Source organism: Meriones unguiculatus, chromosome 3 (genome assembly GCF_030254825.1).
Source record: "Meriones unguiculatus strain TT.TT164.6M chromosome 3, Bangor_MerUng_6.1, whole genome shotgun sequence".
In the NCBI taxonomy this organism is placed as follows: domain Eukaryota; kingdom Metazoa; phylum Chordata; class Mammalia; order Rodentia; family Muridae; genus Meriones; species Meriones unguiculatus.
The window spans coordinates 24,430,433-24,445,290 of NC_083351.1; the positions used below are offsets into that span (position 1 = coordinate 24,430,433).

Here is a 14,858-nt window from a genome sequence, read left to right on the forward strand (position 1 = left end):
GGGTCTAATCAAGCCAGCCCTGTGCTAGGCATGCAGTCTCCCCATTAGCCGTATATAATCTAAGCCTAGAGTTGAAAGTTTGGAATTAAAGATACTCTGATTATAACATATGACTACACTAAAAATACTGTTTTGGTGAAAGGAATAATGGCATCCAGCAGCCTCAGCATTCAGTCAATACAGATTGACCCGCTTTACTCCTAGCAGGGCTCTGTTTAGACTGAATGGACAGATGAGAGGCAGCAGCCTCCTTCCCGTGCGTACACCCTGCACTCTCTGGTACCTTAGCCCCTATAGAGTCCCGTCCTACCAAATGATAACTGCTGATATTTTCTTTTCCAAAGATGCTGTTTCTTAGATTAGACACATAGAGGGAACTTGAGCAAGAACTCAGTTTGTGCAAGCGCCCCAGAGGAGAAACACCCAGATAGAGAGAGAGCACTTTTCCTGATCGTACTGGAGGAGAAGCATATGCGGAGCCTTTTCTTGTCTTGTTTTCTGCTTTGGTTTGTGAGCCCTGTGCCTAACCCAGTCTACTAAGACCCCCAAGCTCCAGATGAAGCACATTTGAACTAAAATACATTATTTATGTTCGTATGTTGTTGTTTGTTTGTTAGTTTGTTTGTTTGAGGCAAGGCACCCCAGGCTAGTCTCAAACTTGATTTGTAGCCAAGGATGACCTTGAATGTTTTGATCCTCCTTTCACCACCTTTTCAAATGCTGGGGCTGTAGGTGTCTGCCACCACACCCAGCTGTGCTTTCCTTTACTACAGTCCGCTGCATCGCTGGGAGGAAGATATTTATCCCTAGATAAACATTTATCACTAGATTTATCTCTGTGGCTTTGGTGTTATTATGAAGTGAACCTCGATGGGAAGAAGTTTAAAACCACTGTATAAGAAAGAATGGTATGTATTTCCTGTGTTCTGATCTCAACTTTAACCCCTCTCTTTTCTTTGTTTCCTCCTGTGCATAGTTCTGAAAGTGTGAAGCAGAGAAATGATGTGTTCTACCTTCAGCCTGAGCGCTCCTGTGTCCCCAATAGCCCCATGTGGTACTCCACACTCCCGATAGACCCCGGGACCCTGGACACCATGTTGACGCGCATTCTCATGGTGAGGGAGGTCCACGAAGAACTTGCCAAAGCCAAATCTGAAGACTCTGACGTTGAATTATCAGATTAAGGTGGAAGTAAGGCTCCTATTTTCATGCGTATAGGTATGCACCAAGCTAGGAATGCACTCAGCTGTCGGAAAGATGTATAAATCCAAGTCCTCTTGACTTGCTTGTGAGGCATGAAAAACAGGCAGCTCCTAAGCCACAGTGTGGCTGCAAATGAAACCGGAAAGGAGTGTGAGTGAATTGGCAAGGAGAGAGTTTGTAGACATCTTCAAATGACTAACCAGTTTCTGAGTGGTGCATAATCTTATTTTGTTTGGGAATAAGAAATTATGGAATATTTTTAAGGAAAACTGTTGTATAAAATTCTACCATTGTAACCTTAGTTAGAAGGGGGTAGCTTTGGAGTGAGACCCTGGCTGCAGTAGGCTACTTGAGCAAGCTGTCTATGAAAGTCAGGAGAGAGATCAATACCGAGCTGAGAATGGCATAGAATGAGGACAGTGGGACTCAGCCTTGAAGATCCAATAAAAATACTCAAGTTTTTGTAAAAAGATAGTGGTCTGGACTGATTTTCACTGCCAACCCACTTATGTGAAGGATTGAGGCCTTCGGTGCTTTGACCGAAGGCCCCTCACATCAGGGGAATTGCCCTGCCCTGCTATTAGTGTCCCCTTTTAATTTAGGGTCTTGCCTTCTCAGCTGTGGGGGATTTAGGTTCAGAGGATGACAGTCTACAAGCTGTGTACACAGAAAATCTGTGGAGCCCATTAGACCCTGGTGTCTTGAAATGTTGATAGAAACCCAATAAAATGCCCTCTTCTCTGGGTGCAGACCTCTATTGCTGCTGTCTTATCGCCTCAGCCGTGGTGTTCAGAAGTGGCGGGGGGACCCTTTCCTTTTGTGTGTTTTTCCCCAATGGCAGCTTTTCTTCCATTGTTTTACTTCCTGTCCCAAATGACTCTTCTTGTCCTTTTCACCAGCTTCTGGAGGCCCTTGTAATTTCAGAAAGAGCCTCCATAACCCTGACACACATGTGGGTGATCCCACAAAGACACAGTGTTACGTAGCTATTGGAATTTCTGTAGGGAAGGTGGTAGTAGGGTCCTGTATAAAGCATTTGGAAGTTGACCTTATTGCCCCAAGGAACTTTACAGTTAGGGATTCTGGGGGTTAGAGTACAAGATGATCGATTTTTAGATATCTCTAAGCAGGTCTTCTTACCACATTATTCAGATTCTAGCTGTCTTAGTTTTATGGAGATTGCAAACCATAGGTGTGTGTGACGTTATCAGACTGTCCCCCTCATCGCCATTCTCAGTTTCTTCCCTACGAAATTTTAAATCAAGCTTTTAATAATGTTGGCTAATTAGTGAGCTTCTTTAATTGAAGTTCATTTGAGCTTACAGTAGAACTGAGAGAAGCCAGCCATAAGCTTCTTCCAAAGTGTCACCTTGAAAGACCAGTATGTCCCATATTTTACAAGGGGGTAGCAAGTTATTTTTTGTTGTTGTAGGTTTTCTGTTTGTTTGGTTTTTTTTGTTTTTTTTTTAACAATTAAAACTCATTTAAATACAACAACAGAATTTTAAATGGGCCTTTTGACATTGTGTACTTGGTGATTCTGTTCCTCTGCTTGTAACAAATAACGTTTTTGTTACTAAGAACTGTGTGAAAGAAGTAAATCTGCCCCAGTCTGTATGATTAATTCCATCTGTCTTTGTCATTTATGATGGGGAAACTTCTTCCTTCCAGACCTCATTTGATTGGAGGGAAAGCAGTTGGCCTGTCTGATGAGTCACCAATAAACCATCCACAAATACCAGGTGTGCAGTCCTGCTGTATCAGTTATGATTCGTGTAAACAGTACCATTGTCCATCCATAGTTGTATGAGAAACAAATACTGTTAGCTTAGTAAATTGTTATAAAATACCAGAAAGAAAAAAATTATGTATCTTTTAAGAGAACAGCCGCTACCCAGACAAATGACTGTGTTAGGGTTTCAGCTGCATGTTAGTGCAGGGGCTTCAGACCCCTAAACTAATTTTAAAAACTGGTTGATCATCAGTCATTCCTTATAAATGTAGCTGTTAGTTGTGTCAAATTATTTTACATTTTTATTTTCTTAAAATTGTATAAAATAGCATTCATTCTCCTCTTCCCCCAAGGAGGGTGAGAAAAAAAAACCCAACAAACAGAACCTGAGTGTCCTGTCCTGCTGTTCCTAGGTCTTTAACTGTCTTTGGATTTTCCCTTTGCAGGAACCACAGAACTATTCCCTTAGAATAAAACAGTATATTTATATTTGATGGGTGAGTTTTTTTTTTCTTGGTGGCTTTGAAATATATTTTTATTTGCTCTTAATTAGTATGATCCAAGAGATGTAAAATTACAAAAAAGGAAAAAAAAAACAGGAAAGAAAGCAGCTTTCAGAAAAGTTCCCTGGTTTTTATGCAGTCCACTAAATCATTTCACTGCAGTCTTCCTATGGTTTGTGAAGAATGTTTTCATTTTTAGGTAATTTTAACAACATTAAAGTCTGAATAGCTAGAAATGCTAGGTGCCATCACGAGTCCTTTTGGGCAGACCTCTTCCAGATTGTGTCACTCAGTGTTTGGGATGCTGAGACTGCCAGTGGCTTGCTTGCCCTCTCTCACATGAAGATGAGTGAAGATCTCTCTGGGGATGTGGGAATAAAGAGTGCCTTTTCCTCTAGGGGTATCTTGGTATTCCACCAGATTCTACATAGACGATTTGTGTATGCCCTATGACAGTCATAAGTTTATAACATTTTCCCCAAAATACAGAAAATAAAATATGTTTCTGTAAATGAGTTCTGATTTTCCATGTGAGCCCAAAGATCCTTCATAGTAGCCATTGGAAAGCTATGGAGATTGTGAGGTACTCTTGGTGTCCGTTGTGATACTTTGTCACCCTCTCTGAGACATTTTTAATTGTGAAATATTCTAACACTGAGAGAGTTGCAGGCTTTGGGGGCTTTGTGCTTGCTGTCTCTGTTAACCCTAAGTAAATGAAAACCTTCTGCTCAGCTTTCTCCTCTGTGGAGTGAAATAGTAACAACATCCTTAATTGTTGGACCTGGCACGTGGTAGGTTTTCAGATGGAAGGTCGCTCTCAAAACTGCCCCATCTCGTGTCTGTGCATGCACACACTCGCCACAGCGCGGTGTGGCGGAGACCTCGCTTGAGTCGCTTCTCTTTTTACACCGTGGGGCTCGGGGATTGAACTCGGGCTTGGTGGCAAGTGCCTTTATCTGTTGAGCTGTCTTGTCAGCCCTTCTTGATTCTCGGTTGCTGTTATTTTGTTTTGTTTCGTTCTTGTTTTTTAAACATCGTGTGTGTGCATTACATATGCAAGAGCATGCTTGGAGTGGTAAGAGGACAATTTAAAAGAATCAGTTCTTTTCTGTAACTGTGTGTGTTCTCTGGAGAACTCAAGTAGTCAGCAAACACTGTTTCCCAGTCGTTTCACTGGCCCCCAAGGGTGGGTGGGTAGGTAGGTTTGCCTTTACTTGTTTGTTTTGATGCACATCTGGGGGACAGGATGACTGGGTGGAATCAGTTCTCTCCACCATGTGTATCAAGATAGAACTCAAGTCATTGGGCTTGGCCACAAGTACCTTTATGGATTAAGGTAGCTTCCTGGCCCCAGATTTTTAATTTATTTAGAGTAGAGAACAAATTGCTTAGTCTATACTGAGGTTTCAAATGCATGTGAGACCTTAAATTTAACATTGTGGACCATGCTAAATATGGTAATCTGCAGACCGTTTCTGCATCTCCGAGTGAAGTGTTGAGTATGACTCGTGCTGTGGTAAAACCAGCACTACTACTGCCATCCGCCACAGCTTCACTGTGTCTGTGCTTGCTTATGCCTTCACCACCCCAAGCTAGCTTTGCAGGACCCAAGGTGTACAAGGTTCGGGCAGGGGTTGCCGTGCATGTTACAACACATAGGAAGGACAAGTTGATGTTGCCGTATCTCTTTCCACCACAGTTTATGTTGGGTCCAGGGATTTAGCTTGGGTCTCCTCACCTACCTATTTAAAATCAGTAATATAGGTGCTGGAAAAAAAAATGGTTTAGGCTGTCAAGAGTACTTAATGCTCTTGCAGAGGACTCAGGATTAGTATCTAGTGTCTACATAATGGCTCAACCACCTGTAACTCCAGGTCCAGAGCCACCATTGGCTCTTGCGTAACATGCAACAGGTGGCACATGTGCTCATGAAGGCTTACACAAACACAGACCCTATAAGTATTTTTTTTTTAATAATACATGTTATCTTTTAACTTTTCATATATTTTTCTAGTGCAAAAGGCTTACTGGGGAGGGGAAGGGAGACATGAGAGACAAACAGGGACAGAATGAACAAGACAGGGAATGAGAAAAAGAGCCAGAGAGCTCATTTATTTTTAAAGGACTTGCTGCAGCTAAGCTGGTCTGGAACTCAAAATCTCCCTCTTCTGCCTTGGTTCTGGGATTAAAGGCATACTCCAAGAGCTCTCAGGGTGCTGTGCCTCTTAATACTAAGTGTGTTTGGTTTAATTCACCCAATCTTCTTGTTAAGATTTATACTCCTTTGATCTTGTCTACACTTACTGTATTGTGGTTTGGATTTCATAATCCCAATAAATATGACTGGGCTTTGTTGTTTTTAAAGTATTGACTATTTCTGAATATACTTTTCTCAGGTGTTACACCCTCTATCTAAATGTTGTTCTTTCTGACCATTTCTCAAGAAGACACTCTCAGCTCTGGGCTGGCCTTCATGCTGGTATGCAACTTAGGATGACCTTGAACTTCAGACCTCCTGCTTAAAGAAGCACATAAGACTGCAGGTTTGTGCCACCATGCCCCTCTTTTAAGCACAGGGCTTTGTGCGCTTTAGCCAGGGCTTGTACTCACTCAGGTGCACCCATTGTTCACGAGGGCAATTTCTTCTTCTTCTTCTTCTTCTTTTTTTTTTTTTTAATGTGCACTGGTGTTTTGCATGCATATATGTCTGTGTGAGAGTGTCAGATCTCCTGGAACTGGAGTTACAGCACCCATGTGAATGCTGGGAATTGAACCTGGGTCCTCTGGAAGAGCAGCCAGTGCTCTTAACCTCTGAGCCATCTCTGTTAGGGTCTGTGAATTGCTAAGAAAGACCCCAGACTCACATGGTATTCAAAATTAAAGAGCAATTATTCTGCAGAGAATTCCAGCAGGCTGGGATCACCACCTTCACAAAATAGCGGCAATCCTGAGGGGAGCGCATTGACTCCCTTTAAAGCCAGAAAGGGGAATTTCTACTGTGGGTACGTTACTTCGATTGGGATTGGGACTGGCCGGTGCCCATGAAATTAACTCCTTTCATTTTCTCCTTGAGTAGGAGTCCATCTCAAATCCTTGAGATGGGTCCAAGGGCTGGTACTGCTGCTTAGGAATGCCTGCTTTACCCCAATCCCTTCCAGTACCCCAACAGCAGAAAAGGTCAGTGGGAGAGGGAGCACAGTTCTCTTAGCTGCTTCCTACTGGTTAGGGTCATCGGGTTCTTTGGAGCCAGTCCAATCCTCCCTTCAGATTTCCAACTTCTTGTCTCACTGCAACAACAGCAACCAGGAGCTGCAGGGAGAAGCAGCAGCAGCCTTGTGTTTTTCTCAGAGCTCTCCAACATTCTCTGGGTTTTGGCATTTATTCTCTCTACAGAGTTCTCAAATTTAAACTATCTGCCCCTGGCAATTAGCTCCTCTCAGAAGACACATGAGGCAAATAGTTTGCTCCTGTGGACTATCTGAATCAGTCCCATATCCCACACCGGGGTAGAAAATGAAAACATGTTTATATCCACATACCCCCCCCCCCCCCGTTTAAAAAAAAAAAAAGAGGCTTTTCTTTTAATATAAACTAACCTTGCTATCCGTTTCTTAAAAGGAGGTGATCAAGGAACCAGACTTTTTTTGAATCAATAATTTCTTTTATAATTTAATGACTCTTGACTGCTCTTCCCTGGATTGGCTTGTAGTTTCTGCTGTTGAGCCTCGGTCAAGGGCCAGAAGTTACCTAAACATTCTTGTGGATAACCCAGTGCTGCCAGAACCTTTGTCTGTCTATGAGGCCTTGGTCAGAGCGATCAGCTCTGCTTTTTGGGCTGAGGTTCTCCCATAGGCTGTCACTCAAGTTCCCACTGCCACCCCCTCATACCTGGTGCTCTTCGGACAAAGCTGCTTTTACCTGTGAAAAGTATCTGATCTGTATCTGGCCAGGGGATTAGTCAGGTCAGGGTGGAGATCCTGGACATGTTGCAAAACAATGGAGCATTCATGCTTGACAGTTGCATCCGGGTCTGGCAGCAGGGTGGCAGGGTTGAGTGCTGATGACAGGCTGTATTGAAGTGCAGTGCACTCAAAAGTAGGCACTAATAATGCACCAACCGGGCATTGAATAGCCAGTGGTTGGGTGGGTTCTTGAAAATTCCCTCTATGGCATGAGGGATAGTTATGACCAGTTCCTGTCCCTGAGCAGTAGGGTGGTTGCTGCCACCCTGCAGAGGCATGGTGGCCATCTCTGTGCCATGGGATCCAGTTGTTTGGATTGATACGCAACAAGCCTTTTCCAAGGCCCCAGGGAAACGCTTTGGCTATGCCTTTGCTCTCATCTACATTTAGGTGGAAGGGTTTATAAATGTGTGGCAGGGCCAAAGCCAGTGCCTCTAATAAAGCCTTTTCAAGCCTTTCAAAGCCTTCACCCATTTCAGGTGTCCAATTTAACGTGCCCCCCTGCCCTCTAGTGGCTTCATAGCACCGCTTGGCAACTTCAGTGAGCCCTGGTATCCAAAGTCCACAGAAGCCTGCTGACCCTAAAAATTCTCCCGGTGGAAGGGGTTGGTATATTCAGGATGGCGTCTTTCCAGGCTTGGGACATCTGTTGCACCCCCCGCCTTGAGTATGTTCCTGAGGTATGTTACCACCTGCTGACACAGTTGGGCTTACTTGGCCAATACTTAACAGCCCATCTGGGCCAGTTCTTAGAGCAGGTTGGTGGTTGCGTGGTGGGCAGCAGGTAGGTCAGCCATGTACTTCAAAGACTGACACTTGGGTTGGGCACACCTATACTCCCCCCCAGGCCCTTGTGCAACTCCTCGACAAAGATGGTAGGAGAGTCTGCTCACCAGAGGGTCTGGTTGAGGAGGAGCCTTTTCCCCTCTACCTGCAGCAGTGGCTCCCAAGAACAGTTGGAAGAGCCAGGTCCAGTGCTAGAGTAGGGTCATAGAGTGGGGGATAAAGGTCCTCGTTATCTGGGGCTAAAGGGGAAAGTATGGGGGGTCAGTGCAGCAGCACCTCTTGGATCTAGGGTATGGAAGGCCTGGGGTTCAGAAATAGGTTTAACAAAGACGGGGGATGGGGGAGTTCCTCCACCAGGTATTGCCAGGTGGCAATATAGGGAATCTGGTCCCAGTGTTCTGTATTCTCATAAACTAAAGCTTTTACACCCCAACGGTAGGCAAGCGGGACATTCCCTCCTCCAGCCAGCCCAGCTTGAATGTGGACCATTCTTTCTTACAAAAGATAGCTAATTTGCCGGGGCGGACGACCAAACCTGAATCCTTCATGACCCAGCACTAGATTCAAGGGGGTAGACACTCAAGGACGAAGACACGGACAGACGTTCCCAGGAAAATGAAAACCCAGTAATCAGTGTCCCCTGTTCTCACTGTCTGTGTACAAGAGGCAAAGAGACCTGACGCTGGCTCACAAACCAGATGAGAATCTTCAGATTCTCCCAGAACCAGACCCGAAAGCCCTTTCTGGGGATTGGGAGCATCCTCTGTTAACCCTGGCCTCTAGACTGTGCTTGTCTGCCAAGTCCACATTGCACTCAAGTGATTATCAGAACAGAGAGGCAACAGACCAGATACAGGGTGCCCAAAAACTTAGCAGGAAGAGAAAAAGGGTCCCCTTGACTGCTCAACCAGTCTGGGTAGGGGTCCTTGGTGATCCCTGACGAACCCCCAAATGTTAGGGTCTATTGGCTAGTGTCCATGGAGGCTACATGACCCCAGTTAGATTGGCTGGAGTCCATGGAGGCTACATGACCCCAGTTAGATTGGCTGGAGTCCATGGAGGCTCTGTGTCCCTGAGTGGGTCTGGCTGGTGCCCATGGAATTGAATTCTTTAACTCCAGCCCATTGCCATACATTGCTGGTATGGGTGGGTGGTGTGTTCGCTTGCTTTCAGATATGACATAACAGCTGTCTGGTGGTCCTTTTTTGGAAGATCAAAGCCAGCTTCTGTACTACACTTGTCAGTAGCTTAAAGGGAAGGTCATGGCCTCCAGGCATCTCCCAGTTGCTGTTGACCCCTCTCATTGTGAGATGGATTTTGGGGAAGCAGCAGCTCTAGGAGGAAGGAGTTGCAGACATTTCTGAGCACCCCACCCATCCTATAGCGTCCTCCCCGAGCAAAGCCATAGCTCCTTTGTGGACAGCACCTGGATGGCTTGCCCCACCTTCAAGGTACGTTCATCATCATCACAGTCTGCCTCAGAGATTCTCACAACTTGGGGGAAATCTTCATTCTTTTGGGTTTTAGTTTGTGTTTTTGGTAGTAACTCTTTTGGAGAATGGTGGTGGTAGTGGTGATTTTATCTTAATAGGAAACAAAATTGTATCTTACATTTTCAATCATTGTTATATTTTAAGTGTCTCCCATAAATAGAAATTTACCATTTTTAATGGTTGTCTTGGGCTAGCCTCATACTTGTAGCTATCCCCTTTTGAAACAAGGTCTCCTGTGTGCCTCAGCCTGGCCTCACACTCAAGGCAACCCTACCTCAGCCTACCTACGCGTGCACCACTACACCTGGTTCTATTCTTGCTTTCTGATTGGTTGGTTGAAATAATTTCCCTTGCCTGGTTAGAGATTGTTAGAGATTTTTTTTCCTGACATTTTAGGTTTTCTCTGTACGTACATGGAAACTTGACTTTAAAAGGTATGCACACTCTCCTGGAGAATGATCTTATATAACCACACTTAACCTCTTCTTAGCCAGTACTTTGTATTCCGTACAGAAAGGATCATTTGTTGACACCTCGTAGGTAGTGGTGACCAGACGCTTGCCTCCCCCTGCTCACACTCCACTGTTAGGCTGTTGGCTTCCTATGCTCTGGCCCTGTTAGCTGTTCTTGGCTGCTGTTTCCTAAGGTCAGTCCTGTTGTGACACACTGAGAAGTGCATCCCAGCCTCTGAGATAATGGGTACATTCATGTTGCTGTTCTTGAAATGCTGGGAACCTAAAAAGGAACACTATTGCCCCAATATTTTGTTGGTTTTTGGTTTTGTGTTCTGAGACAGGGTTTCTCTGTGCAGCCTTGGCTGTCCTGGAACTCACTCTGTAGACCAGGCTGGCCTTGAACTCACAGATATCCACCTGCCTCTGCCTGCAGAGTGCTGGGGTTAAAGGCGTACGCCACCACTACCTGGCATTGCCCCCAGATTTTTAAGACATCCTTGACAATTCTCTGTGCCCCTCAGCTTGGTCACAGGAGGACAGAAGTCATTTTTGTTTAACAAAAGGTCAAAATCAAAGAGCATCTCTGTCCAGCCAGCACTCATGTGGCACAAGCCCACCTACCATAGCAGGCTGGGGGCCTGAACTGCTGGCCAGTGTGCTGAGGCAGCCTTCATGACTACAACCTCACAGGTCTGTACCAACGGTAGGCCCTCAATGCAGGTCATGGATGCAGCATGAAACAGCACAACCTAGTAGCCAGGCACACAATTAAATAGCATGTTTAATTATCTCACAGCAGGTAGTGCAGTAGTAGAAATTGTAAGTCCTCTTGAAAAAGTCACTCTTCCCAAAACCCCGATTCCTCAACTGCCAGACACCATGGCTGAGGAACTGGTGACAGGGCCAGAGGGATTAATGGTCTTTCAAGGAGCTGAAAGTCTCCAAGTTAGAGTTGCCTTGAGAGCAGCCGAAAGACCTAAAAAGAATGGGTGCACATGTACTCAAGCACTCACACGTGCAAAGGACACACAAAAGACATGAAGAGAGAGACATGGAAGGGACCAGAGTGGGCAGTCACACACATGCACTCACAGGCCACAGAGTTCCAGTCTGTCTGTGGCTATCGCCTCTGGGAAAATGAGGGTGGCCTGAGCCTGGAAGCAGGTGCTGGTGATCATCCCCAGCAGTCCCCTACATCCCTGATACGGTCAGTACACAAGCCAGCTCTAGAGCTAAGGGGTCAGGCAGCATTTCTGCACTACCACGCCAGCATCTGCGGTGGGCAGATTTCTCTTGGCCTGGGGAGGCAGGACACACTGTATGCCCAGGGCTTGGCCCCTAACATCAGGTGGCTCTTAGTCCTGTGCCAGGTACAGGGAAGATACAGTAAGCCTCACCATGTGTGTTCTGGGCCCAGTTGTACTGCTGAGAGGTGGCAAAGGGCTGGCTGTGTCTAGTCTCTGGCAGGGAGGTGTGTGCAAAAAGTGAGGCCCTGAGATGAGGACAGTTGGGGGGCCTACCACATTGGTTTATAGAGGGAAACCTCTTCATTCACAGCTTCATTTAGGGGTTCCTATAAAGTGTTTGTGGATTCAAGTACCAGCAGTTCTGATGGGGGCTGTTGGGATGGTGTGACCAGCACATGCTGGGAGAGCAGCTGCCCTCAGACCTAGGAGGTCAGGAACCAGCCTGGAGGTGCTCTGGGCCCTGGCACTCTGATGAGTCTAATGAGATGGTCCAAGGGGCTACAAGATCTCCTCCCGTGGGCTCCTGGTCTTCAGTGGTGTTTGCCCGTTTGGCACAGATCCATTCTGACCATGCAGGAGTTTGCCCTTCTCCCGGTCTGGCCAAGTGAAGATGGCATCATCGCTGTCCAGTTCCGACTCAGAGTGCATCAGGCTGCTGCTCAGCATGGGACCTTTCTGTTTGCTGCCTGCCGAGAAGACAACCCCAATGTCAGGAAACACCTTCCCAGGCCCCATTCACAGCCCATCCTCATCTCTACCTGGCTACAGCAGAACACAGAGAGCAAGGCCTGATCATACCTGGACTGCCCTGCTACAACCCTGAAAATAACCAAAAATTAAAAATTTAAAAACGGGCTGGAGAGATGGCTCGGTAGTTAAGGGCACCGTCTGATCTTCCAGAGGTCCCGAGTTCAATTCCCAGCAACCACATGGTGGCTTACAACCATATGTACCCTCTAATGCCCTCTTAGAGCACTAATATGCATAAAATTAATTAATTCAAAAAAATTAAATCTTAAAAATTAATCTAAAAAAAAATAAAAAAAACCTAAAAACTGGGAAAGCCTGGCTGAGAATGAGACTCATTCAGAGACAGGCTCAAGTAGCCATTTTATTAACACACCAACCAAGTTCTCTAAGAAGCACCTGGGACTGCAGAGTTGCTCACAGTTAGAAGCAGCAGTTACTGCCCTTCCAGAGGCCCAAGTTTAACTTCCAGTGTCCACAACAGGTGGCTTCTGTAAGCACAGCTGTAGAGGACGCAGCCTCTGTAAGCAGCCTCTGTAAGCACAGCTCTGGAGGATGCAGCCTCTGTAACCAGCCTCTGTAAGCACAGCTCTGGAGGATGCAGCCTCTGTAGCCACAGCTCTAGAGGATGCAGCCTCTGTAGCCACAGCTCTAGAGGACGCAGCCTCTGTAAGCACAGCTCTGGAGGACGCAGCCTCTGTAAGCACAGCTCTGGAGGACGCAGCCTCTGTAAGCACAGCTCTGGAGGACGCAGCCTCTGTAGCCACAGCTCTGGAGGACGCAGCCTCTGTAGCCACAGCTCTAGAGGATGCAGCCTCTGTAGCCACAGCTCTAGAGGATGCAGCCTCTGTAAGCACAGCTCTAGAGGACGCAGCCTCTGTAAGCACAGCTCTAGAGGACGCAGCCTCTGTAAGCACAGCTCTAGAGGACGCAGCCTCTCTGGACTCCATGGTCATGTGTGCATGTACTCACGCAGACATGCACCTTTACACAGAAACTTTTTTTTTTTTTTTTTTTTTTTTTGAGAAAGGGTTTCTCTGTGTAGCCCTGGCTGTCCTAGAATTCACTCTGTAAGCCAGCTTGGCCTAGAACTCAGAGATCACCTGAGTGGCTCCAGAGTGCTGGGATTAAAGGTATGCACCACCATCACCTAGCAAAAATGAATCTTAAAATCCAGATCAAGTTGTCTTGAGACTCTAAAGGCCACAGCAATCATGTCCACACATGACGCCTCCTCTTTCCCACAGGACAGAGGCCTTTAAAGAGATCGTTTCATGGCTGCACAGCCCCATCTCTCACCCAGCACCTGATTGCTACAGCTCTTGCTCACCCACTAAAGGTGACGGACAGCATCAGTGAAAACTGAACACACATCACTGGGACTCAGCAATTCTCTTGTTGCACCCAATAGAGAGATCCCTGTGTGTGTCCACAGCAGTCTTTCTATACTGATGAACAGTGTAACTGGTCAATAAATACATGCCTGTCAGTAAATGCCTGGGTGCAGATGAACTGCTGTAAGGAATGAGGGTGAAAGCAGCCCAGCACATGGCACCATGGGCACTGCCTGGATGGTAGCACGATGAGGCCAGGGGGCGTTAGGTGTGCTCCCTTACAATGACTCAACGTGCTGTACTCACAAGTTTCTGATGAATCAGTTTGAGCTACCAAGAGTGGCTTTTGTGGGTGGTAAAAAGTAATTTGGTTCAATCTACCATAACAGAGAACAAAAAAGCAGATCTCTCAGTCTGCTGTTGTCACACTCCCCCTGGGCTCTGCCCTGCCCAGTGTAGCCCCTCCCCTTCCCTCCTCTGCCTCTGCATGCAGGACTGGGCATGAGTCCTGGCCCTCTGTCCAGCTTCTCAGGTTATCTTTGTAACTCAATTTTGAAAAGGCTTTGAAATCCATAGGGCTTATGTTTCCTCACCCCCTACCGCTATAGGCATCCACCATTGTGCCAGCTCTGCGGGTGGCTCCTAGGGTCTCTATTGGCATCTTGAGTTGTGATTCTTTTATGATGACCCCTACTCTGCAGGATTCATCCTCTGCAGGCCATCGTGGGTGTTGGGGACTCTCTTCAGAGCCGTGACCCAATTTTGAGATGCTATCCTCACTGGCAAGTAGAATCCCATCTTTCAGTACTGACCATTCTTCTGGGTTCAATTTAGTTCTCTCCCAGAACAGTCCTGGTAGCAGCTGTCCTGATTCTGTCAGCAGCTAGGTGGGAATCAGACTTGACCTTGTCTGCTCCTCTGTGCACTGTCACTACCTCCTCAGACCGTTGGAAACTGCTTCCTTTCAGCCTGCTTTATGTTGTCACTGTACTTCTGGCATCTTCTTAGTACCACAGATGCTCAGCCCTAAACCCCTTAAAGCACCCACTGCTCTTAGAGGGAACCTCAGCAAAGACCTGCTCACTCATCCAGCCTGGGTCCCTCATTTTGGCTCACTTGCCCAGGGTACATAGTTTTTGCCCACCTCCCCAAATGCCCTCTGCTCCTCTCAGCAGTGGGGCCTCACCACATTGCCTGTGTCTGAAATGCTGTTGACTCATCTGCTGATGTTTATCCTTCCTAGCTTAACTGTCACTCTTAATTCTTTAAACTGTCCCTCTCCTTTCCTCCCTATCTGTGCCTCCCTTCCTTCCCTGCTTGGAGTGTGTGTGTTGTGGTGTGTGTGTGTATCTGTGTACATGTATGTATGTGTTTGTATGTGCTGTGTGTGTGCTGC

At 46.4% G+C, this 14,858-nt stretch overlaps 2 protein-coding genes across 11 annotated transcripts in view; one reads left to right on the forward strand and one right to left on the reverse strand.

The window, feature by feature from the left end:
* Zmym4 (zinc finger MYM-type containing 4) overlaps positions 1 to 2,944 on the forward strand; it is a 121,096-nt gene extending 118,152 nt beyond the window's left edge. For all 7 annotated transcript variants that reach the window (XM_060379532.1, XM_060379536.1, XM_060379537.1 and 4 more), the window contains one exon: positions 977 to 2,944. In XM_060379532.1, the coding sequence (XP_060235515.1) occupies positions 977 to 1,184 (208 nt within the window). In that variant the 3' untranslated portion in view covers positions 1,185 to 2,944. The remainder of the gene's footprint in view (positions 1 to 976) is intronic.
* A 7,953-nt stretch (positions 2,945 to 10,897) lies between these two features.
* The window catches only part of Kiaa0319l (KIAA0319 like), a 94,011-nt gene continuing 90,050 nt past the window's right edge, over positions 10,898 to 14,858 (reverse strand). For all 4 annotated transcript variants that reach the window (XM_021652541.2, XM_060379540.1, XM_021652542.2 and 1 more), the window contains exon 21: positions 10,898 to 12,067. In XM_021652541.2, the coding sequence (XP_021508216.1) occupies positions 11,880 to 12,067 (188 nt within the window). In that variant the 3' untranslated portion in view covers positions 10,898 to 11,879. The remainder of the gene's footprint in view (positions 12,068 to 14,858) is intronic.